This window comes from Protopterus annectens, chromosome 3.part0 (genome assembly GCF_019279795.1).
Source record: "Protopterus annectens isolate FY-2018-M chromosome 3.part0, PAN1.0, whole genome shotgun sequence".
NCBI classification, from domain to species: Eukaryota; Metazoa; Chordata; order Ceratodontiformes; family Protopteridae; genus Protopterus; species Protopterus annectens.
In genome coordinates this window covers 1342862629-1342887401 of record NC_056731.1, presented here as the reverse complement: position 1 = coordinate 1342887401, position 24773 = coordinate 1342862629, and the positions used below count along the sequence as shown (strand labels likewise).

The 24773-nt window shown below is 40.7% G+C and overlaps 1 protein-coding gene across 1 annotated transcript in view; it reads left to right on the top strand.

Annotated features, from left to right (window-relative positions):
- TRAPPC8 (trafficking protein particle complex subunit 8) overlaps positions 1-23851 on the top strand; it is a 3178250-nt gene extending 3154399 nt beyond the window's left edge. The window contains exon 28 of the mRNA XM_044065843.1: positions 22823-23851. Within this exon, the coding sequence (XP_043921778.1) occupies positions 22823-23054 (232 nt within the window). The 3' untranslated portion in view covers positions 23055-23851. The remainder of the gene's footprint in view (positions 1-22822) is intronic.
- The last annotated feature ends 922 nt before the right edge of the window (positions 23852-24773 follow it).

The following is a 24773-nucleotide window of genomic DNA, read 5'->3' as shown; positions in this document are numbered from 1 at the left end:
CTGCATTAGCATATTCTTATGTTAAAGCTCACCTTTTAACTATTTCTGCTTGTTTGCCATTAACTCATCCTCCTCTAGCCTGTAAGTTTGAGGTCAAGTAATTAAGGTGTCCTTCATATCAGACCTCCCAGGAAGCCTTTTCCACCTTCCTGAGACCTTAATTTTGCTCTTGAAAACTTGAATGTGGCTCCTTTAGCTTCCTTACAGCATTGTACATGGAAGACCGATCTTTTGAGCCCTTACTTCAATAAGAGAGTATCTGAACTTCAGGCTGTTATGGCTGTTCCTCCTTTTTTTAGTTTTTCATAGGGACAGGATGTCTCTTTTATGCCCAAGGTGGTTAATGAATTGCCTCTTAATCGATCTATTAAGTTTGCCCTCCTTTCCTCCTTCACAGTCTGCTAGTGAGAAGGTTCTTCACACTTTGGATCCCACACCAATAAAATTCCTGGATACAATTAACTCTCCAAAAACCTCACCCATTCTCTCTACTCCTACCTGCCTAACCCTACTGTCTGTTCACAGTGACTTTCTCTGCCGATACTCTCCATAACCTAACATTCTTACATATCCAGTCTGCTTTCCTAATCATGCTAATTCAAACTACCTCCACGCATACCACCTTATGTACATCACCACCAACCCAAACCTTAACATCGTATGTCAGCACAGCTAGTTACTCTAATATCTCTCCCTCTTTATTTGTGTACTGCATAGACAAACTAAAAGTATCCCCCACCAGCACCAAACTCAAATTATTCTTTCTACATCTCCCTAAACCCTTTTCAAAAAGCAACCAACCATATACTGTTATTCACCTTCTCCGTACCTTGATACAATGCGCTGATGTTCATGTCAGTCCTGGTCCAAATAACCCTCCATTACCCAACTTAGCTCCAAAAAATCAACATCTTCATCTAATAACAATAACCACACTCAATATTTGTAAAAACATTACCGAATTTCTGGCCTTGCTAACTACTCACACCCCATTCATTGTAGCAGTAACTGAGACATGGCTAAAACCACACATTGCTGACATTGAAATTCTTCCACCAGGATATAACATCATTTGCTCTGGCAGACTTCACAAAAAGGGTGGGGGCATAGCATTAATTTATCAAAACTTTCTAACAATTACAACCTACCCCAAACCAGTCCCTTCTTTTGCTAACCTTGAAATTTTATTTACATCCCTTCATATGAACAATAAACATATATATGTATTGCCGTACTTTACATTCCCCCAAGCTAATAACATTCCCATTCTTGAAGATTTCTTATCCTGGATAAACCACAATATCTCACAAGAAGCCATTATCCTAGGAGACACCATCATTAATTGGCAAAACCTAACTTCCAACTCTCCAGTCAACAGTATAAATCTGCATAGCTTCACACAGCTTATTACAACTCCTACCATGGTCTAGCCACACCTTCAGAATCTATATTAGATTGGATATTAGTGTCCCACCTCACAATTACTCAAACTCCGGCACCCTACCAAACATACTAAGTGACCACCTACCAGCCTATACCCATAGAACTCACACCCACATAGCCAAAACACATTCCTACAAAACATCTAGAAATCTCACCCACTTTGACCAAACCACTTTCATAAACCTATTGGAGGCATCGACCTGGGTCCCACTAACAACTCTTCCCTTAGATGCCATAAATTACTTTAACAAACTCCAGAAACCCTTAATAGCTTAGCCTCTATTCGAACCAAACAAACAAAACTTAACCATGCACCTTGGTTAACAAACAGACCAAACAAAATCTCCTTCATAGATACTGAGCATGGAAAAAATGGCAAAAGAATAAAACACAGCAAAATGAGATTAACTACAAGCAATTTAGGAATAAAGCCAAGAAACTAGTCATACAAGACAAAAAAAAACTTTTCCTCTAAACTAACCACCCTAAATAACAACCCAAAAAAGTTTTGGAAATCTGTCTCTACTCTGCTTAATCCAGATACCTTACAAAACCCATCTCCCTCACCTAATAAGAACCCACAACAAGTTGCCCATAACTTCAGCACTCATTTCATCACTACCATTCAAAGACTAATCAAAGATTTGTCAACAAACATGAACTTAAACTCCCAGGACACAAATAGCTCTATACATGACAACACCATCTTCCCTTCCTCAAACACTTCTTGCAATACTCATACAATACTCATACAACTCCTTCTTTTACAATTCGGCCAGTACCCCACCTCTCTAATACTCAAACTGCTAACCAAACTAAAACTCTGCTCTCTCTCTGCTGGTAATCTACCTCACGAGTATGTACAACTTGCAGCAAATGCAATCATATATACAGTTAGCACTCTTATAAATTGCTCCATCTCGGAAAGTTATATCCCCCAGTTGTGGAAAAAATCTGTTATAACTCCATTACATAAAGGTGGAAATTCCTGCAACCTCTCTGCCACTGTCGGCCTATCTCTATACTCTTCCCATTATCAAAAATCTTAGAAAAATGTGCACAGATTCAACTACTTAAATACCACTCTGAAAATGGCCCACCCAACATGGTTTCCATCTTGCTCACAGCACTGTCACAGCCCTTCTCTCTTTCACTGATACTGTAACCAAAGTGATTGATGCTGGTCTCCCTACTTCAGTAATCTTAATGGATCTATCAAAAGCTTTCGATACAGTGTCACGTACCAAATTGCTAAAAAAACTGGCAAAACTAGGTTGCACCCCCCAGTTCTCTTACTTGGTTCTTCTCTTACCTAAACAATAGGGAACAGTCAGTCAAATGGCACAGTGAACAGTCATTAGAGTGTGAGGTAAATAATAAAGGTGTCCCACAAGGATCTGTTCTAGGGCCCCTACTCTTTAATACGTTCATCAACGATCTTCATAAAGCTTCCCAACAAAGCAGACTAATCTAATATGCCGATGATTCTACCATCATATCAACCTCCAATAATTTCTAAGACCTCCTTACAGCTATACAAAATGCATTCATAACCATAGAAACCTGGCTAAATAATGCACAACTATTGTTAAACCCATAAAAAACCAAACTCCTTTTTTCTCAACAAAACCACCAGCTATTGATTTCAAAATCTTTTCACTAGGTAATACAGAAATCGAAATTGTGAAGATTGAGCTTATGTACTCGCCTTTTAGTAAAGGTACTGCAACAGGGATATGGAAGGACATAGTACAGTTGTGGAAAATCATACCATAATGGTAGATGTCCTTCTGTTGGCTTTTGCAGTATCCCCCCCCCAACCACACACACACACTTTCTGGATACACATGTTCCTCTTACTTCCTACGACTGTTGTTCCTGTTGGGACTATTCAGTTCTGAGGTTTGCACATTTATACGTCACCTTTAGTTCTGAAGTATGTTCATCCATACATCACCTTTATGCCATACACCTTTAGCAGGGTGCGTGCGCGTGATGTACAACATCTGTAAAATCCTAAGGCTTTTGTATACTGGCCGGACATTGGGCTACCTTTGGCAGGGAATCCCTTCAGTAAAGAATACCGCAGCAGTGAAAAGAAGGCCATCCATTGTAGATTTTACACAACTGTTCTCTCATGGCCATTGTGTTTTAATACTTGCATGAGCAATCACTGATAGTGTCCCTGGAGAGAATGCTTAACCGGCTGCTTGTCACTTGGGGGTAATCAGAAACTGGCTGAAGTTCTGCCTGATCCTATTCCTGAGTATTGTCTACACTTGCTTTGGAGTTGGATATTGTCTGTTATCTATTCTGCTAGCAGAGAAGCTCCAGGAGACCATTAATTTGGCACTATGGGTGAGGATGCAACAGGAGATCCAAGTTTGGACCTTTCTTCACATTCTAAGCTTGATGGTTACTGTGATCGTCATTGTGCAATTTACATTCCTGTGGATGTGAGAGATGCAGTGGACTGGAAGGTGTCTTTGGCTTCTGAGACACAATGTACTCTTTCTCTAATCCCCGGGTATCACACCCATTGTTGCTAGACCCTGAAATACTGGACAATTCCCATGAACTTTCAGGAGAACCTCCTATTCCTGGATCCGAATCCATCTCAGTTGGATGCTTTGCTTGTGGATTGAGATGTTCACCTAGTCTATTCCACTGTACAAGGGAAGAGGCCTCCCTTGCAGGAGTGACATCATATTACCCAGTTTGATCTATTATATTTTGTCCTTCTGTCCTCAAGGGTCAGGAGGGAAAGCTACTCTCATGGCTTTTCCTGAGTCAGTCAGATGGCTGATTTAGCCTGTGGTACTTAAATAAGCAGGTGGGAGTGCAGTCATAGCCCGGACATAGAGTGAGCAGTGAGCCTGATACAAAAAGACATTACAGTTTCATCATTTTACATTGTGGGAGAAGAAAATGAGCTGGTAGACTCTATAAGGAGCTTTCCAGTCCTCTCCCAGAGCTGCAGATTTAGCAGCCTTGTCCTGTCTGGATTTTATGAAAGTCACTTGAGTGATGTACTCCATGTCTTTTGCTTAGTACAGAAGGTAAGGAGGTGGGGAATCAACATGGCTGCATTCTGCATCTCATGACAAAGGAGATTCATGTATACATTCCCTCTTATTCTAACCCTCATTGTAAAATTCAGAGAAAGAAGGCCTGATGGCTGAGAAGGTTGTAGCTTCAGGCTCTTTAGGTTTCTGATATTACATGACACTTTTCTAGTTTTAAATAACTCAGGTGACAACCAGCTACACATCAGTACCTAGCTTTTGCCATAGATCTTGATGGATTTCGTGGCCAATGCCTAGGAAGTAAATGAAGTTAACAGTAAACACTCCACATGGTAGAGGTACTGTGCCATGTTTAATTGGTTCTCTGTTTGTGCAGCATGGCATTCTGTGCCTCCCTTATTAGTTTGTGGGTACTTCTGACATATCTCAGAGAGCTGTGTGATTTAACCCACAGTTTCACATCCATGTTACATGTCAGCTGTTTCTGCCTGTATAGTTCCTGTGGGGAGTGAAGGATTCTGACTCTATGTTTCTGCCTGTATAGTTCCTGTGGGGAGTGAAGGATTCTGACTCTAGCATTTTGTTAAAGGGGTCCTTTACTGCTACTAACATTTGAACAAGCCAATTTTCTCATTGAGATTGACAGACTTGTCTGTCCCCACCTTGAACCTAATAGTTTGTGGTATTAAAGTTTGTTTCTTGCGAAGTGCTATTTTTTTCTGAGAGCCATCACCTCTGCTCAGTCATAAACCGGTGAGTATAGAGAACCTTATTTTGTCTTTAACAATGATTTTATGCATGTTAGGCTGTGCATTGAAAACAGTATCAAAATTAGTGTTGGTCTAGTAGTCATTCAACTCCCCAAAGGGGAAAAGGCTCTTCATACCCTGGAAATGCACATCAACTCAGGTTTCACGCGAAAGGGGGTGAATGAATTTAAGACTGAAAAGCTCCTCATCTCCTTTGCTTTTTGAAGGCCAGGGCTAGCAGCTGCCAAACAAGCCATTTGCTGGTGCATGGCTAATTGCATTAATTGTTGCCATTATGTCTCATTACTTATTGCAAACTGCTGCAAAGGTCATTGCACTAGAGTTGTGGCCTCATCTACTATGTTTCAGTTGCAAATGTTTATGCCATGGCCACTTAGTTATCAGTTCACACTTTCATTAAGCATTTTGGCTAGACTGTGACTCAAGTCCAAATATTTTTTTGGTTGTTTTCAGATGTTTTTCGTGTTTCACTGTTGCAGTCATTACATTTGGGTAATCTGCTGGCAGGTTGCCCTCAGTCGGCCTGATTAACAAAGTCTTGGGTCCTGCGTCGGTTGCTGTCCCTTCTTCCATGACGTCAGGGGTATAAAACATGCAGCTGACGCCATTACATCAGTCTTTCTTGCCGTGTGCTGCCTGAAGCAGAAGCAGTTTGCAAGTGCCGGTCGGTCGACTCCTGAAATTTGCGTTTTCGAGTTTCAGAACAGAAGTCAACTAAAAGCTAAGTACCCCGTTGGGGAAACTTTTTCTTACTCCTTACCGATGTCAGTAAAAGTTAATAATTGTATTACTTGTAGGAAGCAAGTACCTCATAAGGATTTTCATTTGTACTGTATTCCTTGCCTAGGCCCTGACCACAACGTGCATTGCTGCTATCGGTTTTATGCCAAATTTAATCAACGCACTATTAAACGTCAGTATATTTTTGCTTCTAAATATTTTGGTTCGAGATTTAACTATCCAGAAATGTCGGTTAGCAATCTGACTACCGCAATACCTAAAAAGTGCAAAGAAAATGACAGAGACAGACCATTGAGGTCCAAAACTGACGACGAAACTTCTCCAAAGCCAGTCGCCGATTCACCAGTAATCAGTGAAGCGCTTTCGCAGCCCTTGATACCCGCTACATTTGATTTGCAGGCCTCTACTGAGACCCATTCAGAGTCCAGTATGCTGCGAGATACTTTAAGTATTGAACTTGCAGATGTTTCTACCTTAGATGGGTCCGAAGCTGCTGAGCAGGCACCGGCTTCTGAGAGTGTTTTCAGGCCTAAAGATATGTATATTAAACCAACACCATCTTCAAAACTAAGGGCAAAAACTGCTTCTATGTCTAAAAAAATGACACTTGGGCCACATGTACAGGCCCCAATGCCTAAAACACAAATGATCAAAATGGCTGAGGATTTAATTACCTTGATCAGGGGTACCCATCCCCGTCCTGCTAAGAGGCCTAGGCAAGGCACTGACTATCAATCTTCAGATCGGGTTTCTATTTCTTCTGATTCCTCTTCTGATCGGGAATTATCTATTCCCACTTATGAGGACTCTGATGCAGAAGATTCCATCCTTTCTGCTTCTCCTCCTGAGGATTTTTCTTTTGGAGAAACTTTATATACCTTAAGGGAATACTTTCATTGGGAGAGTCAGGATTTCTCAGAATCTAAAAAGAGACTTAGGGATTTCCTTTTTCTTCCTCAGCATAGACCTTTGGCTATACCTCCTGTTCTAGACATTGTTGATGATGTTTTCTCAGAGTCCAGTATGACTCCTGATTCCCTGCCTCCGGCTCCTAGTAAGCCAGACAGATATTACAGTGTTCCTGACTCCCACAAATTCCTCTCTAAAAACCCTACTGCTGACCCTGAAACCATTTCTCAGGGTACCAAGGGCATTAAGGCTTCTACTGCTAAAAATCCTACCCCTTCTGATAGAGATTCCAGGACGCTGGATAGATGGGGTAAGAAGGTTTACACGTCTGCAACCTTGGCAGTCAGGGCTGTAAACTGTCAATTTCGTATTCTTAAATATCAACAGCATATCATGGGTTTACTTAAACAGAAACATATGTTGATTTCTGACTGTGTGGAAAGTAGAGTTGCAGGATTTATTGCATTCAGCTGAACAAGTTAGAAAACATACTTTGCAATGTGGTTTTGATTGCTTGGAGGCCTCTTGCAGAGCTGCTGTAACTGGATCTGTGATAAGAAGACATGCTTGGCTCAAGGAGAAAAATCTGCCTGACCATGTTAAAGCAAAATTGTTGGATGCTCCTTTGTAACATGACAGTCTATTTGGTAATAAAGATGAAGAAGTTTTGAAAAAAATGGAAGATAAAGCTAAATCTATGCAAACTGTTAAAAATTTCCTACAAGTGCAGCCACCCCAGGTTCAGTAGGCACTGGCCTACTAAGAACTGGTCCTTTCCAGTACCCACTAGAGCCGCTCGGGTCAAACCAAGTCATTCCAAAGGCTCCAGGTTTCAGTCGCAAGGAACTTATAGAACAAAGCAATGGGGTGCCTCCACCTCCAAATCTGGAAGTAACAAGGCACCTTCCTACGGAAAACAGTCTCAGTGACTTTCCACTGCAATTACCAAGCACTTATCTTTTGGCTGCCCCTTTGGGGGGAAAACTGGCACTTCATGCACGAAACTGGCAACTGATTACCCAGGACAAATGGGTTTTAAATATAGTATCCCAGGGGTACAGATTTCATTTCCACACGTTGACAATCCCAAATGGATGGCCAGATCTGCCTCCAAATCAGTGGGCAGAGGCCCAGAAACAAGTTATGTCCCTCATGAATATGGGGGCTATTCAGCCAGTACCAGAAAAGGAAAAGGGACAAGGGTTTTTATTCAAGACTTTTCCTGGTACCCAGAAAAGACAAATCATGGTGTCCAATTCTGGACTTATCCATTCTAAATACATTTCTGGATATTCCAAAATTCAAGATGCTGACTCTCCAACAGTTACTACGTATGCTAGACAAGGATGCCTGGTTGGTAACTCTAGACTTAAAAGAGGCTTACCTGCATATCCCAGTCAGGGAATCTTGCAGAAGATACCTCCCCTTCAAAGCAGGCTATTTGCATTACCAGTTTTCTGCACTGCCCTTTGGCTTATCTGCTGCGCCCAGGGTCTTCACAAAGTGCCTGGCACCAGTAATTGCATTTTGCAGTCAAAGAAATATTCAAAGTTATCCATACCTGGACGATTGTCTAATTCAGGCAGAAAACAAGGACACTCTTCTAAAACATCTGGCATTTGTAAAAAGGCTTCTAACTTGTCTAAGGTACACCATAAACGAAAAGAAATCACAACTGGTACCCTCTCAAATAATTACATTCCTGGGTGCAAGCTTGAATACAACTGCCCAGATGACTTACCTGATGCCAGAAAAACAAATTCAATTGATGACTTACTTCAAACAGGTGGCCACAAAAACCCAGTTATCTGCAAGACAAATTCTGGAGGCCTTGGGGTTCATGGCCGCCTGCATTCTTCTAATTCCATATGCAAGACTGCATATAAGGAAACTTCAGTGGTACCTAAAAAGCTTATGGAGTCAACATTGCCACAGCCTGGAAACGATGATTCCTATCATACCTTGCCTGCAGCTAGAGCTCCTATGGTGGGCAGAGGCCTGCCACCAAAACAAGGGACTGTCTTTCATTTCACCCCTTGCCGCCCAAACCCTGACTACAGACTCATCAGATTATGCTTGGGGGGGGGGGGTGCATCTGGCAGGGAGATGCATTCAGGGCCAATGGAGCCCAAATCAAATGCACCTACATTTCAATCAGAAAGAGATGCTAGCTATACAGAATGCTCTGACAGCCTTCAAGGACTATCTTCATCCAGGACAACTACTGATAAAGACAGACAACACCCAGTCATGTAGTACATAAACAAGCAGGCGGGTACCCATTCCTACCCCCTTTGCAGACTAGCCATGGCATTGTGGAACACGGCCTTGACTTATCAAATACATCTCCAAGCTCACTTCCTGCCAGGAAAGCAAAATACTCTGGCAGACTACCTAAGCAGAAATCTTATGGACCCACACGAATGGAAACTGGATCCACAAATCTTCAGCATGTTGACACGTAAATGGGGGAGCCTAGACATAGATATTTTTGCCTCACCCCAAAACTATCAGTTGGACAAATTCTGCACAAGAATTCATCACAAAAAAGCTTAGAAAGTGGATGCTCTATCCTTCAGCTGGAAAAATCTATCAGTCCATGCCTTTCCCCCTCTGCTTCTGCTCTCCAAGGTCTCACTAAAAGTCAGACAGGAAAAAACAAAAATTATTCTGATTGCTCCAGACCGGCCTCGCCAACATTGGTACCCGCTCCTACGCAATATGTCGCACCTTCCTCCGTGATGCCTGCCTCAGACACCTTACCTACTGTCTCAGCAGAACTATCAAATTCTGCACACTCCGCTACAAACTCTGAATCTTGCAGCATGGCTAATCAACTAATTTCACCAGTTACCTCTCTCTGCAAACCTGTGATGGATGTCATTTTGGAGGCTAGAATGCCTAGTACTAGAAAATCTTATGATGACAAATGGAAAAGATTCTGTGCCTAGAACCAAGCACAAGGAAATAAACACAGCAATGCCCAATATTCCTCAGATTCTGCAATACTTAACTAAGATGCTTCACAAGGGCCTATCTTTTTCTTCCATAAAAATCCATGCATCTGCCATTTCAGCTCATTACAACACAGAGCCTCCCCTGTTTTCTCATCCTCTGCTAAAGCAGTACCTCAGAGGGGCCAAAAATTTAAAACCTCCCAAGAGAGCACCAACTCCTGCATGGGACCTCAATTTTGTTGGAAAAACTCACTCTACCTCCTTTTGAGCCAGCTGCTACTGCAGACTTAAAATTTCTCTCTTGGAAAACAGCTTTTCTTTTAGCAGTCACTTCAGCTAGAAGGATTTCAGAACTACAGGCTCTTATGGCAGTGGAGCCTTTCATTATTTTTTACCCGGATAGGATGGCTCTCAGTACCAATCCATCCTTTATGCCTAAAGTGGTATCTAGTGTGGCCCTTAATCAGACCATTCATCTGCCAACTTTCTTCCCAAATCCACAGAACAAGGGTGAGCAGATTCTGCATTCATTGGATGTGCACAGACAACTAAGATTCTACTTAAACAGGACAAAATCTCTAAGAAAATCTGGCAATTACTGGTGGCATTTGCTGCAGGAGCAGAGGGAAATGCTATTTCAAAGCAGACTATTTCCAGATGGATAAGCCATTGTATTAGTTTCTGCTATATGCACCATGGTAAACCTGTCCCCAAGGGGATCAGATCTTATTCCACCAAGGCTGCATCTACTTCTGCAGCCTTTCTCAGAGGGGTTCCTACCAGAGACATTCTAGAAGCTGCTACCTGGAGCTCAGTTCATACGTTCACCAAACATTCCCATTTACCTCTCTTCTCTAAATCCAGAACAGGCTTTGCCACTGCTGTCCTGCAGGGCCTTATATCTGCTCCTAATGCTGTATAAATCCATCCTCCCAACCATAGCTTTGGGATTCTACACAAATGTAATGACTGCAGCAGTGAAACACGAAGAACATAGTGCAGTTGTGTACACTTACCATAAATGTCGATGTTTAAGTGTATTCACTGTTGCAGTCTTGGTTACCCTCCCTCCAGCCCCCCTTTTTTTCTGTAACTGTACCTCTCATTTCTGTTACTATCTTTAAAAGCCTTTTTGGTGTATTTGCTTTTGTTTGGAGGTATATGTTTTGTGTTTTTTATTCTACATGTATATATATATATATATATATATATATATATATATATATATATATATATATATAAATAATTTGCACCCCATTTAGGGGCACCTGACATCTGGGGCAAGAAAAACTAATGTAATGGTGTCGGCTGCATGTTTTATACCCCTGACGACCTGACGTCATGGAAGAAGGGACAGAAACTGACGCAGGACCCAAGACTTTGTTAATCAGGCCGACTGAGGGCAACCTGCCAGCAGATTACCCAAATGTAATGATTGCAACAGTGAATACACTCAAACAGCTACATTTATGGTAAGTGTACACAACTGAACTTTTCGTATCTCACTGATTAAGGACACCACTTTCTGACCTTTTTCTCTTGGCTGTTCTCTGAGTCCTTCCACCATGCTTTTTAGTCTGAATGGGATTCTACTGTACTGTAGTCTACTGTAGACTCACCAAAGAGAATCTTTGTTAGATGTAATAAATACATTATTTTATTGTTGATTGATCTAAGATTGGGCCCTTCTTGGTAGATCATAAATAGCTTCTTACTTCCCCCCTGCATTTGGATGGCTCTCCCATCCAGTGGCTGCTGTTAGTGTTCCTTGTAAATCAAGCAAGTACATTTATGCACATCACTTGTGAATGGTTTATATTTCATATGTTCAATGTTTATTCATGATTTGCAGAAAGTTTGCTGACTCAGTGATTGTGGGTAAAATGGCAGACCTAGGTGTTAGGCACTCATTTATACCTCCGTGTACACTGTCATAACATATACTTGCATGGGACACATATGCCTATAAGTGTGGGAAGATCAACAAAGAAAATACTGATTTGGTGCAAAAGAGTTGGTGAATTGTAGACGCACCGAGGATGGTCTTCTAAATCATCTCATGCAGTAAAAAATATACATTATTTTTATCAGCTTATTTGGCCATTGCCTGAAAAGAATGTCAGTCTGTTTGCAGCCTCCTTTGCATGAAAATATTGAGGAAGACACAGGTCTGCTAGATTTTAATGGTGAGTTACTTGATGTTGAGAGGCATAGCATGAAATGTCATTGTGGTAGACAGAAAAGTCAGTGTTGCAATATATGCAAAATGCTGTATATGGAATATATTGCTAGTTAATTGCTAATTAATTATGAAGATATGCAATATTTCATATGCACATTTATATTTCCAAAACCGGATGATTGTACAAAATATAGCATAAAGTCAGATGAAAGCTTAGATGACATTGGAAAGAACAGTCATTGATTATTGCACTGTCAGTTGTCCATCGTGAGAGATATTCATTGAGATTCGGAAAGTGTTACTGTGAGTGGTAAACATTACCATGAGTCAAGTATAGTCTCAGAGACCACAACATCTGCAATCTTGCTGCTTACAGAGATGGTAAAGATTTGGATGGAGTGAACAAGAAGGTATTGCCTCTGCTACTCTGTAGCTTAGATTCCTCACCTGACTATCTTATCTTCTAGATTCTAGATTCCAGTTCTGTGTTTTATATCAGATGCAGAAGTTTCTTCAGGCTCTTGAAAATTTGTTTGTCCTTTTTGAGTCTGGGCTGAAGAAAATGTTAGTTAAAACCTTGTCAGCAGCTGACAGCACTGAGGGGGCCACTGTGTTTTTTTCATAGGTTTTAACTATGCTGATGCTTTGGCTGTAGCAACAAACTTGGGTATTTCTGCATGCTTGCATGGCTGCAGCTGTACTCCTCTAAGGCAGAGCTCAAGCAAGCCATCCAGGATGTCTCTTCTGAAAGATGGAGTTCTGCAGCCAAACATCTTAGGATCTGGTTGACATTTTCCAAAAGAGGGAGCAGGCTTTCATTTTGATCAAGGGGTTTCATAACCTCATCAGACATCCTCCTCCTCCAGACTAACACACAAGTAAGTAGCCTTCTCGTAGACGAAGAAAGTCTATTCCATTTAGACAGCCTCGCCCCTCCCCCCAACCTGCCACCCAACCCTTAAGAGGTGGCTCCCTTAGTTAAGTAGCCACAGTTGTGACTATTTTCTAGGGCTGCCCATGGGGCTTGGGATTAGAATTTGGCCAGTTGGGAAATTAGCCATGAAAGACAAGTGGATTTGTAACATATTCAGAGAATACCACATCTAAGTGCTTTTAGGTTCTTCCCCAACTGAGGATTCTCTTAGAAATCAAGCCATTTCTACAGAGTTTTTCAGACAGGCCCAGATTTTGCTCCTCAAAGGAAGTATAGAGCCTGTACCTCCTCCTGAATTAGGTCATTTGTAGTAGTTATGCCTCTGCCTAGTTCTAAAGGAAATGGGCAGTGTCTGTAACTCCTTGGACAATAGCAGTTTCATCAAGGATATCTGACATGTAAGAATACTGATAGCTACTGCAGGACGTTTGTTATCTTTAGACATTGTGGATTGTCTTGTGCCATATCAGTGTTTGGCTTCCGCATAGGAAATTCTTAAACTTCAGTATGGGTGAATACCCCTTTGAATGCAGAATGCTAACTTTTGGTCTGGCCCGGAACATATTGCTCTACTTCTCCTGCAAGGCTTCCACCACAATTAATAGTACTTTGGTAAAAACTAATTAATTGTGATGAAGGTCTTACAGGAGGAGTAACTCAGTATATTCCCCATCTAGGAAAGTAGTTCCTGGTGACCCTGTCTAGGGGCTGCTTGGTAGCTTCTATAGAACTGGCAGTTCTGTGGTAGTTTCCATAAACTGGTAAAGTTTCTCTCTGATCCCAGTTCTGAGTACTGCTTTATCCCACTCAAAGCTAGATACTCTTAATTGCTGATCCTTACTCCACTCAAAGTTGAGCAGTCTTGACTGCTGCTCTTTTGTAGTAGTAAAGGAGGTAATTTCTTTGGTAGCCTGATTGGGCATGCATCTCTTGCATTATTTAGGCTTGACATGTGAATGTTCTGTTCATAGTGCCCTTTTGCTTGCCTGAAGATTTGGGTATTGAAGTGAACTTTAAGGTCCAAGTTATATCATACCCTTTTGCTTGGCCCTGAAGTGGTGGTCAGTCCCCCACTATTTGCAGAGTGGGTCTTTGCTGTTCATAGCTGAAATTGTTGCAGATCCTAACAGAGGATGTTTTACATTTGGGTGGAGAGTCCATCTTAACCTATCCGTGGTAACATTTCTATTATACCATGACCCCCCCAAAACGTGCACGCTGATTGGCCAGCGTGCACATTGTAAATCGAGTTATACTAATGGAAAAAGGTCCGGTCGCCCGGACTTTTTTCCATTAGTATAACTCTACTAAACACTTGTCTCGCTATGTTAAATGGGTTTAACATGGCGAGACAGCTTTAAAATAAGCAACGGAGATCTCTGTTGCTTATTTTAAAGCTGTCTCGCTATGCTAAACCCTTTTAACATAGCGAGACAGGTTTTAAAAAGAGCAACCGAGAGAGCACGATCTCCGGTGCTTTTTATTAGCTATGTTAAATGTGTTTAACATAGCGAGACAGTTTTAAAATAAGCAACAGACATCTCCGTTGCTTATTTTAAAACTGTCTCGCTATGTTAAACCCATTTAACATAGCAAAAACAGTAAAAAAAAAAGCAACGGAGATCTTGCTTTCTCCGTTGCTTTTGCCCACAGCTCTGATGTACTGCGCAGGCGCGCAGTACATCAGAACTGCCGCGGATGCCAGACATTTGTGGAAGGGCAGTAAACAGGCATTATACTATGCCATTATTTAAGAAAAGTAATAGTTTCTTTTCTTAAATAATGTCATGGTATAATAGCAATAACCCACTTCTGGGTGTGGGTAATGCTGTATTTATCCACGGTTGGCTTTGTTTGGTCCCTAGGGCGAAGCCCTCGGGACCAAACCACGCCAACCGTGGGTAAATCCAGCATTACCCACACCCAGGCGTGGGTTATTGCTATATGGTTCCCCTCCCCATCTCCTGTGGAGAATGGCTCCACATAAACCAGCTGTATCTACTGGAAGTCATCTTATCCCTTAAAGCATTGAAAGAGAAATTAAAACTACAGTGTTTTCTGATTCGTTTCAACAGTCTCATTATTTGGTACCTGAATAAACAAGGGGATCTGCAGTTGTACCCCTTTTGAAGAGAAGTAGTTCAGATATAACAGAAGGCCTATAAAATAAAGGCATCTGTGCCTTAACTGATCATATCCTATGAGAGTTAAATGTGATAGTAGATATTCTAACTAAGGTCGTCAAACAGCCCTCTTCAAAAGTTGAAGTTCTAGAAGTGTTTTCTAGTCATGATCTTCCAGTAGAGGGGACATCCTGAATTGACCTAATTGCCACTCAGGACAGTGTGGATGTCCTTTCATTTCACTGCTGCAGTATTCATAACATCAGGGATTCACTGCCTAGGGCAGCCTGACATTCAGCTAATATATCAACGCCTTAGGTTGCTTTCAGGTACACCGTATCTCACAAGTATGTTCCTCACGTAGTGTAGGGTATAAAGGTGACATCTGGGCATACCATCCTCAGAACTTCTTTGCCGCCAGTCCGAATGCCATCGTTTGGTCATCGGTTTGAATGCCTACATTCCTTTGCTGGTTTCACCGTGCCATTGCAGATAAGTGCCCCATTGGGGTTTCTTTTACTTGTCTTTTCCTTTTGTTGCTTTTGGGGTTTTCACGTCATCCAGGAGGGGTTGATGCCAATGTGGGAGACAGATTCCCCATAAAGAGCATAACGACCAGTGTTTGTTTTGCCTTGGCACCTCGCATGGCCATACATCCTGTTCTATTGGTCAAGCTTTTGTTCCTAAAACCTTATAGGTTCATAAGTTCATAAGTAGGTACTAGGCTATTGGCCCTAGGGCCTATATAAGCCTAGCCAAAAAGGTACCCTGGCTTTCGCCACCACCCAAGAAAATTATTTTCCTGTGCCTCTGTCGAGCAGAGCCACAGAAGTGATCCCTGGGGTGAATTTCCTATTTCCCATCCAGTCATCAAGTTTTTTCTTGAAGAGTGCTAATGAGGAGCTCTGTTTGACATAGATAGGTAGTCTGTTTGTATGTTAGGCAGAGATCGCCTCTGAGTAGGCGATATGCGATGGAGTAAAGCTGGAGTTTTTTTTGAGACTGTCAGCGTAGGGCATCTGTTTGAGGCCAGTAATCCTCTTTGTGAGGTATTTCTGTGGCCTTTCCAGTTGTTGTAGATGTCTTGTGAGGTACATACCAAAAGGGGCGTTGTACTCTCTATAATGGGTCTAATGAGTGATGAGTAGAGGGAAACAATTACCTCTTTTTTTTCTAGAAGAGAAACCTTTTGTGATGAGGTGAGCCACGTAGAAGGATTTCCTGACCACTGTGGTGATGTGATTATCAAAAGAGAGACTACTGTCCACCTGTGTCCAAAGGTCTCTTATCACACTTTCGGCATTAAGTAGACTACCACTTGTGTGGTAGTTCATGGTTACAGAGTTTTTACGAAAGGGGGATGACAGTACACTTTTTGGCATTGAGCCTCAGGCCATGGCTTTGACACCAGGCATCTGTCTTAGTAAGGCCCTTTTGTAGTATGTCCCCATTGTTAGGAGTTTCGATTATGGCTCCTATTTTGTAGTCATCTGCAAACTTTGTTAGCCAAAGCCCTTCTGTGTTAGCCTGTACTTCAGAGAAGTAGATACTAAACAGGAGAGGACCCAGGACTGAACCCTGTGGTACTCCGTTTGTCACTGGTCTGAAGTCGGATTTGGAGTCTGCTACTTTCACAGTGTGGGTTCTGTCCGTTAGCCAGTTGGCAACCCATCTTATGACACAGGGATTTATACCTAGTTTAGTGAGCTTATCTGTAATTCCAGAGTGGGAGATGGCATTGAAAGCCTTGGCGGGATCTAGATAAGCTGTGTGAACCACCTTACCCTCATCTATGGCTTTGGTGACTGCTTCAAAGAAGTCAGTAAGGTTTAGGAAACATGATCTGCCTTTTACAAACCGGAACTGGGTTGGGAGATTACCAGTGTCTTTGTTTATGAGTTCCATGATGATACATTCCATGGCCTTGCAGACCAGGCTCGTCAGACTAATGGGGCGGTAGTTCCCGGGGTCCATTGTGGCTCCCCCTTTGTGGAGTTGGATAACCGTCATGGTGCGCCATTCAGTGGGTGCAAAGCGAGGTGAGGCTATGATTGAACATGGTACTTGGGTAGGATGCCAGTTCATTCTGTAGTTAATGTAGAACGCAGCCTGGAGCTTTGAACCAGGTCTCTGTCACTGCACAAATGTCGATGTTCTCCATTTTAAGGAGTGCCACGAGTGAGTCAGGGGATCCCTAATGTTATGAACACAACAGTGAAGAGAAGGACATGTACCATTATGGTAAGATTTTACACAACTTTATGTTCTTCCTCAAGCCTTTTCATTGGAGTAGGACAAAAGAGAGTTGGCTGTGGATGCATCCCACCTCCTTTGCAGGGTGATTCCTGTAAGCCTTTCCACCATAGTCTCTGATTCTATCTCCTAACTAAAGAATTTAGTGAAGAATGTTCAAAACATGTCCTTTCCATGCCTTGTTAGCTGAGAAGGATGTGATTTCAAGCTCTGTGGTCCTTGGCAATACAAGAAATGTACCTAGGTACAAGCCAGTGAACTCCACCTCATTAGAGGTGACAGCTATCTCCACCTTGAGTCAGTGTTGCTTGACACCCCCTTGAGAACTCACCCTGCACACACCCCACTGTGTCATCAGACATGAGCTGTTAAGAAGCCCTTCCACCCAGCAGCTTCTCTGCCATGAGGAGGAGGATCTCTATACGGATGGATAGGTATCCCAGTTTACTGTAAACTGTCATTATGCAGGTGATTCTTTCTTATTCCATGCTGCTTTAGGCTTCTACAGTACATGGTGTACGTCAAATTTTTTACCCATCATGACTTTGCAGGGAGCAAGATTGTTTTGTCAGGCAGTTCCTTAAAGATCTTTATCTCCATCCTCCTTTGAAGAACACTTTGCCTCCTCAGGAATTGTATTTCATGACTGTCATGCTGGCACTTCTCTCATTGAAATCTACGTGTTTTGCATATTTTAATTTTATTTCCTGAAAGCTGCTTTTCTTGGTTGCTGTATCTTGGAGAGCTTTAGACCTTTATCTTTTGAGACCCATGTTTCTTTTTCCTCACATGAAACTCAAGTCTTAGGAATAATCTACCTTTCATTTGAAAGAGATGTCAGAATTGCACTATAACCAGACAGTACATTTACCTCCATTTTTCTTTCTGAGGGCAAAAATTAGAAGAGAGAGAGTCCTTTGCAACCTGAAAGTATTCATCAGCTAAGGTTCTGCTTGGCAGTAGTTGAGTTCAAAACCAAACAGCTGTTCGTCTCCTTTGCTTCACTTTGAGTGCGGCTGTCATTTGCTAAGCAAATCCTGTCTGAGTGGACTGTAATCTGTGTTAGTTTTGACCATTATACAACAAACAACTCATTGGAAAATGCAGGCTTTCCAGTGGTAATATTTACCACATTAGGAAAGCCAAAACAGACAATGCTCTCGCAAAACATGTTGTAGAAAACCCTGGTCATTACTTCACATTCAGGGCGATCGACCAAATTGAATTTGACATCAGGGGCGGTCGATTAGGCTTAAAACTTGAGGTGAAGGAGCTGATTTGGCAGCTTAGAAACCAGGGCCTATGTGACGCCAGGGTTGAACGATGTATGCTGTTTGGCATGTGTCTTGAAACTGAGGAGTTTAAAATGTTAACACAAGGCTAATACTCAGGTGAATAGACACATAATTTTGGGCACTCTTTGCATTTGTTATATACACATAAACCCCCCCCCTCCATGCACAAGTACATGTATTTATGACATTCAACTGAAATTTATTCAGGTTGATTAGTGACCTGTAACAATTTTTATGTACACAATAACTAATATAGTTTTTTGGATGTATTAGCTGGCTTTTTCGTGTATATTTATTTATGTATTCTTTGTATATGTACATATGAATTTGAGTATTAAGTCAAGAGGAAGGTGTATATACATTTTTTACACAATTGTTTATACAACTTTTAGGTATATATGTTATAGAAATGAGAATTGTGTCAGATGACATGGTGTCATGTGAGGTGACTGAACATGTGACTATGAATCTGGATTTAAATATGGCTACCATTTTTATAACTAATGTCTGATGAAGTTGAGTGTAAGAATACTTGACGAAAGCACTAACCATAAAAGTTTACGAATTACTGTTGCCTGCCTATTTTTTGTTTTTCACTTGTTTGTTTGCAGTTTGACTCTATGCTGGTACCTTTCATTTGAAAGAGATGTCAGAATTGCACTATAACCAGAAAGTCCATTTAACTCCATTTTTCTTTCTGAGGGCAAAAATTAGAAGAGAGAGAGTCCTTTGCAACCTTAAGTATTCATCAGCTAAGGTTCGACTTGGCAGTAGTTGAGTTCAAAACCAAACAGCTGTTCATCTCCTTTGCTTCACTTTGAGAGTGGCTGTCATTTGCTAAGCAAATCCTGCCTGAGTGGACTGCCATCTGTGTTAGTTTTGACTGTTAGACAACAAACAACTCATTGGAAAATGCAGGCTGTCCAGTGGTAATCCACCAGAAACATGGTTGCTTTCATTGCTGCTTCAAATATGTCTCCATTGTGGACATTCGTGCTGCAGCCACATTATTTTTAGTTGATGGTACAGCAAGCTTCATTGCTCGGACTGTAGTTCCAGGACAGTTAGCTGGTTTGGGCCTCAGTATTAAGTTCTTTTCTGTTGGCCATATTTTGTGTTCTACCCCCAGGAATATTTTAATTGCTTCAGTTTCTTCCAAGTTGTAGACATACAGAGGACTGTCTTGAAATTGTGATACAGCATTGTTGAAGTATCAGTTGATCTATGAAGTCACCCTCCTCTTTGGGTCTAATTAACATTCCTGCCATCTCACCATGACTGGACTGCATGCCATGTATTGACTTGGAGAGCTGTTTAATTTGATTCAGGTATATATTTTTATGTTGTTGTGCAGTATAGATTTCATTCCTTTCTTATCTTGATTTTAAAAAAAAAAATGTATTCAGTGGCTGCTAGTGAACAGGCAGACACCAACTAGTGTAACACATCACACTTTTTTAAATCTATTGCATTCATTTGTTAACTGGGTGACTGAGTTGGTCCTTCTTTAATGTCCTTTTCGGCCATGACCAATGCCATAAGGGCAGGAGTAAACACAAATGTGCACACATATATGTGAGTGTGGATGTATGTATGTATATGTATGTGTTTATATATATATATGTAGTTCCAGGACAGTTAGCTGGTTTGGGCCTCAGTATTAAGTTCTTTTCTGTTGGCCATATTTTGTGTTCTACCCCCAGGAATATTTTAATTGCTTCAGTTTCTTCCAAGTTGTAGACATACAGAGGACTGTCTTGAAATTGTGATACAGCATTGTTGAAGTATCAGTTGATCTATGAAGTCACCCTCCTCTTTGGGTCTAATTAACATTCCTGCCATCTCACCATGACTGGACTGCATGCCATGTATTGACTTGGAGAGCTGTTTAATTTGATTCAGGTATATATTTTTATGTTGTTGTGCAGTATAGATTTCATTCCTTTCTTATCTTGATTTTTAAAAAAAAAATGTATTCAGTGGCTGCTAGTGAACAGGCAGACACCAACTAGTGTAACACATCACACTTTTTTAAATCTATTGCATTCATTTGTTAACTGGGTGACTGAGTTGGTCCTTCTTTAATGTCCTTTTCGGCCATGACCAATGCCATAAGGGCAGGAGTAAACACAAATGTGCACACATATATGTGAGTGTGGGTGTATGTATGTATATGTATGTGTTTATATATATATATATATATATATATATGTAGTTCCAGGACAGTTAGCTGGTTTGGGCCTCAGTATTAAGTTCTTTTCTGTTGGCCATATTTTGTGTTCTACCCCCAGGAATATTTTAATTGCTTCAGTTTCTTCCAAGTTGTAGACATACAGAGGACTGTCTTGAAATTGTGATACAGCATTGTTGAAGTATCAGTTGATCTATGAAGTCACCCTCCTCTTTGGGTCTAATTAACATTCCTGCCATCTCACCATGACTGGACTGCATGCCATGTATTGACTTGGAGAGCTGTTTAATTTGATTCAAGTATATATTTTTATGTTGTTGTGCAGTATAGATTTCATTCCTTATCTTGATTTTTAAAAAAAATGTATTCAGTGGCTGCTAGTGAACAGGCAGACACCAACTAGTGTAACACATCACACTTTTTTAAATCTATTGCATTCATTTGTTAACTGGGTGACTGAGTTGGTCCTTCTTTAATGTCCTTTTCGGCCATGACCAATGCCATAAGGGCAGGAGTAAACACAAATGTGCACACATATATGTGAGTGTGGGTGTATGTATGTATGTGTTTATATATATATATATATATATATATATGTGTGTGTGTGTGTGTATATATGTATATATACACACACACACGCACACATATATATATATTTATAGCTTTCTGTCTCTCTCACTTTATTTATATATATATATATATATATATATATATATATATATATATATATATATATATATAAATAATGTATATAGATGTAAAATGGAAAGTGTAATGGCTGGGTACCCACGATGCTCTTGGGGAGGGGTGGATAATACAGATAGTGTAGTGACTGGGCAACGAAGATGCTCTTGGGGAGAAGTGGAAGGAAATTGAAGTACCCACTGAAAACCATGCAGACATGGGCAGAACATGCTAAATGCCACATAATGAAATGAAAGTTAGGACTTGAATCCTGGACCTCCGGAGTTCTGAGGCAGAGTTCTTGACCCTGAGCCACCATGCATTTTTCTCCAGAGTCCACAGGTATCCACAACTTGGGAGCTGCGGTGAAAAGGACTGAATTCTGAGTGGAGTGAAGGATATTTTCATTTATCAACCAACCAGATATGGTTCCCTTCACAAACCAGAGGATGCAGTAAGAAAATGCTTATCTACACATTATTTCTATAGTGCCCTCATATATGTTCATAGTAATATTTATGTAAGTATTGCTGTTTTGCATTTGTTACTGAGGTTTGGCTTATACTCCCTAATCATGAATATCAGTGGATGGTTACTGGAAACAAACTCTATTAGAGGTATTACACACTGACAAGAATGTTTGTTTAAAATGCTTTACTCTCCCACAGTGTGGCATACTTTGTCTCTATCCACACCCTGTTGACACAGCAATGAACGGTCACAACACTACAGTAATAATTTCATCTGCCCTTAAGTGTGCACTTTTGTCAGGCTGAGGAGCGGGCTGGCATTTCTAGAGAATATGATGTCATAGCAGTTGGGAAACACCTTTTTTATCAGTAATCCCTGTATTGATTTTAAAGTGAACAACATACTCCTAAAGTTATAAGAAGCATTATAGGGTGGAAACAGTTAGAAATAACCAAATAAAATTGAAGAAGTAATTGTGTGCAAACAGCATAAAAATCATAGAAAACAAAATATTTTTCTAGCATTAGCAATTAAGTTGAAAAAGAGAATTTGGTAAAGCAGCTAGGAAACCTCTTTTCTAATGATTCATTCCATGCAAGCTGAAAATAAGGACATTAAAGCAGTTTAAAATGTTATCTAACTAAAAATGCTTGGCTGGGGGTAGACTCTTTCTGCTGGTGTAATACATCACATTTTTTTATCGTATTCCTTTAACTGATTTGCCAAGTTTGTCGTTTATTTCATCTTTGACAAATGCCGTAAGGGCAGGGTAAACATGTTTGCCATTTTATTGTAGTGCTAGTAACATGAACTTGACAGCATTCTCTTGCTTTTGTCTTTCAGTCCAGAAGCACTGGAAGTACTTGGTTCCTTTACATGGCTTGGGAAGACGCAGCACAAGCTTCAGATGAAAGGCCAAGAAGTGTACAGACTGCACCTTAAAGCTTGTTTTATTCATGCAGGAGTGTATAATCTGGGAACCCCCAGAATATTTGCAAAGCTGTCAAACCAAGTAACTTTATATGAAACAAAGCAGAACTCGGTGCCAGCACTGATTATTATCAGTAACATCTGACCTAATAAGGATATACTGGAAACAGAAGACATCAACACTTATTTTGCTTTGTTCTTAAACATGTTTTCCACATTTTATTTTCAAGTTCCACAGCAGAAGTCTAACTTGTGAAATGTTGTACAGAACACATAGCAAAATAAACTTGGTATTTTATATTTCTTAATGGAAGGCACTATGGACTCAATTTCATAGGTAAGATTTGGGGATACTATTTATCATTCATGTATGGTTATATGTGGTATTTTTATGATACAGATGCTGAAAATGGGCAGATGGCACTTGGTAAGGCAGTTTTATAGCTGCATCAGCTACTTCCAGTGTGTGGCATAAAGTCATTATTTCTTTGTATTAAGGGGGGGTTAAAATAAAATGCAAATTTAGTTTGCCCTTTTCTCATTCCTTTTTCTCAGTGTAAATCGGAAATTATTTTGGGTCGAGTATGCATCAAAAATTCAGTTTTTCTTAAATCTTAATGCATTTTTTTAATCAAAACTTTGGGTGCATTTTCCTTAACAATTCTTTATATTCAAATTGAAGTCTTAACAGCTACTGACAAGCCCCATGTATTTGGACGGCCATTTTATACCCGTTTTGCACATAATTTTTGTCGTTTCTGCCTGGAAATATTTTGAATGTTTTTCTCACCTCCAAGATTTTATTTTCAGTTTATTATGTAACTAACAGTTGAGTTACTCTGTTATTTAAAATATCTGCACAAAAAATAATTAAAAATAACATTTTTGAGAAATGATGTATATTTATAATGTATTGTAAATAGAATAAACTGTAAACAGTAATGTTTGAGTGTTTGATATGGTCTTTAATTACAACTGGGGTGAGAAGTGCAACTTTCTTATCTTACTAGTGTTTTTTTAATCCCCGCCCCCAACTTTATGAAAAGGGAAGTATTTGTATGCATTTCACTGGTTGTTCAGATTAACTCTCACGTACTAGAACTCTATTCAGTCTAATACCTTGGGTGGACTGTTAACATTTTCAGGTAGAGGATGTTATCTAAACTGGGACGTAGTTTGGCTGCCTAGGACAGTTGTAGTTTTCAATTATATTTTAGATTATTGCACTCTGTCTGTTATAGTTCCATTTATAATGGTTCTGAGACATAGAGGGCTTGACTCCTGTGACCAGATGGCCCAAGATCTACCAGCAGCTCATGTAGTAGAGGGGCTGGTGAGGAAGAGAAAGGTGGGAAAAAGCAGCTTTGTCTGCTTGCTACTCCAGGAAGGAGGGAAGAAGGGAGAGAGAGGTTTCTGCCTGTGATGTTGACACATGATAGGGATGTGCCATAATCATGAAGGCAAGATCACAAGTAAAATGGGAACATGACATCATTGAGGGGGGTGCCAGAGCTAACTGTTATAAGAGCGGTGATGATTGTGATGTTACTAGCTCTGCCCATTTAGGGCATACCAAAAAGAAAATCCCCTGACATGTAGTACCAGTGCATGTGATGTTGCAGGCTGCTTTGCTTCACTTCCCCAGTCCAAACTGCCATTGGTGCAGTCCCAGCCCTGCAGATCACTACCAGGACACTTAAGAAAAAATGATGTAGCCAGACAGTTGATGATCAGCTGGGAGGCATACAGATGAGGAACAAAAAAAGGTATCTGATTGTTGTCAATTTTCATTCATTCCTCAACCATTGGGTTCAGAACCAAACCTCAAATCTGACTCGGCCATTACTGTAGCTCGTGGCCAATT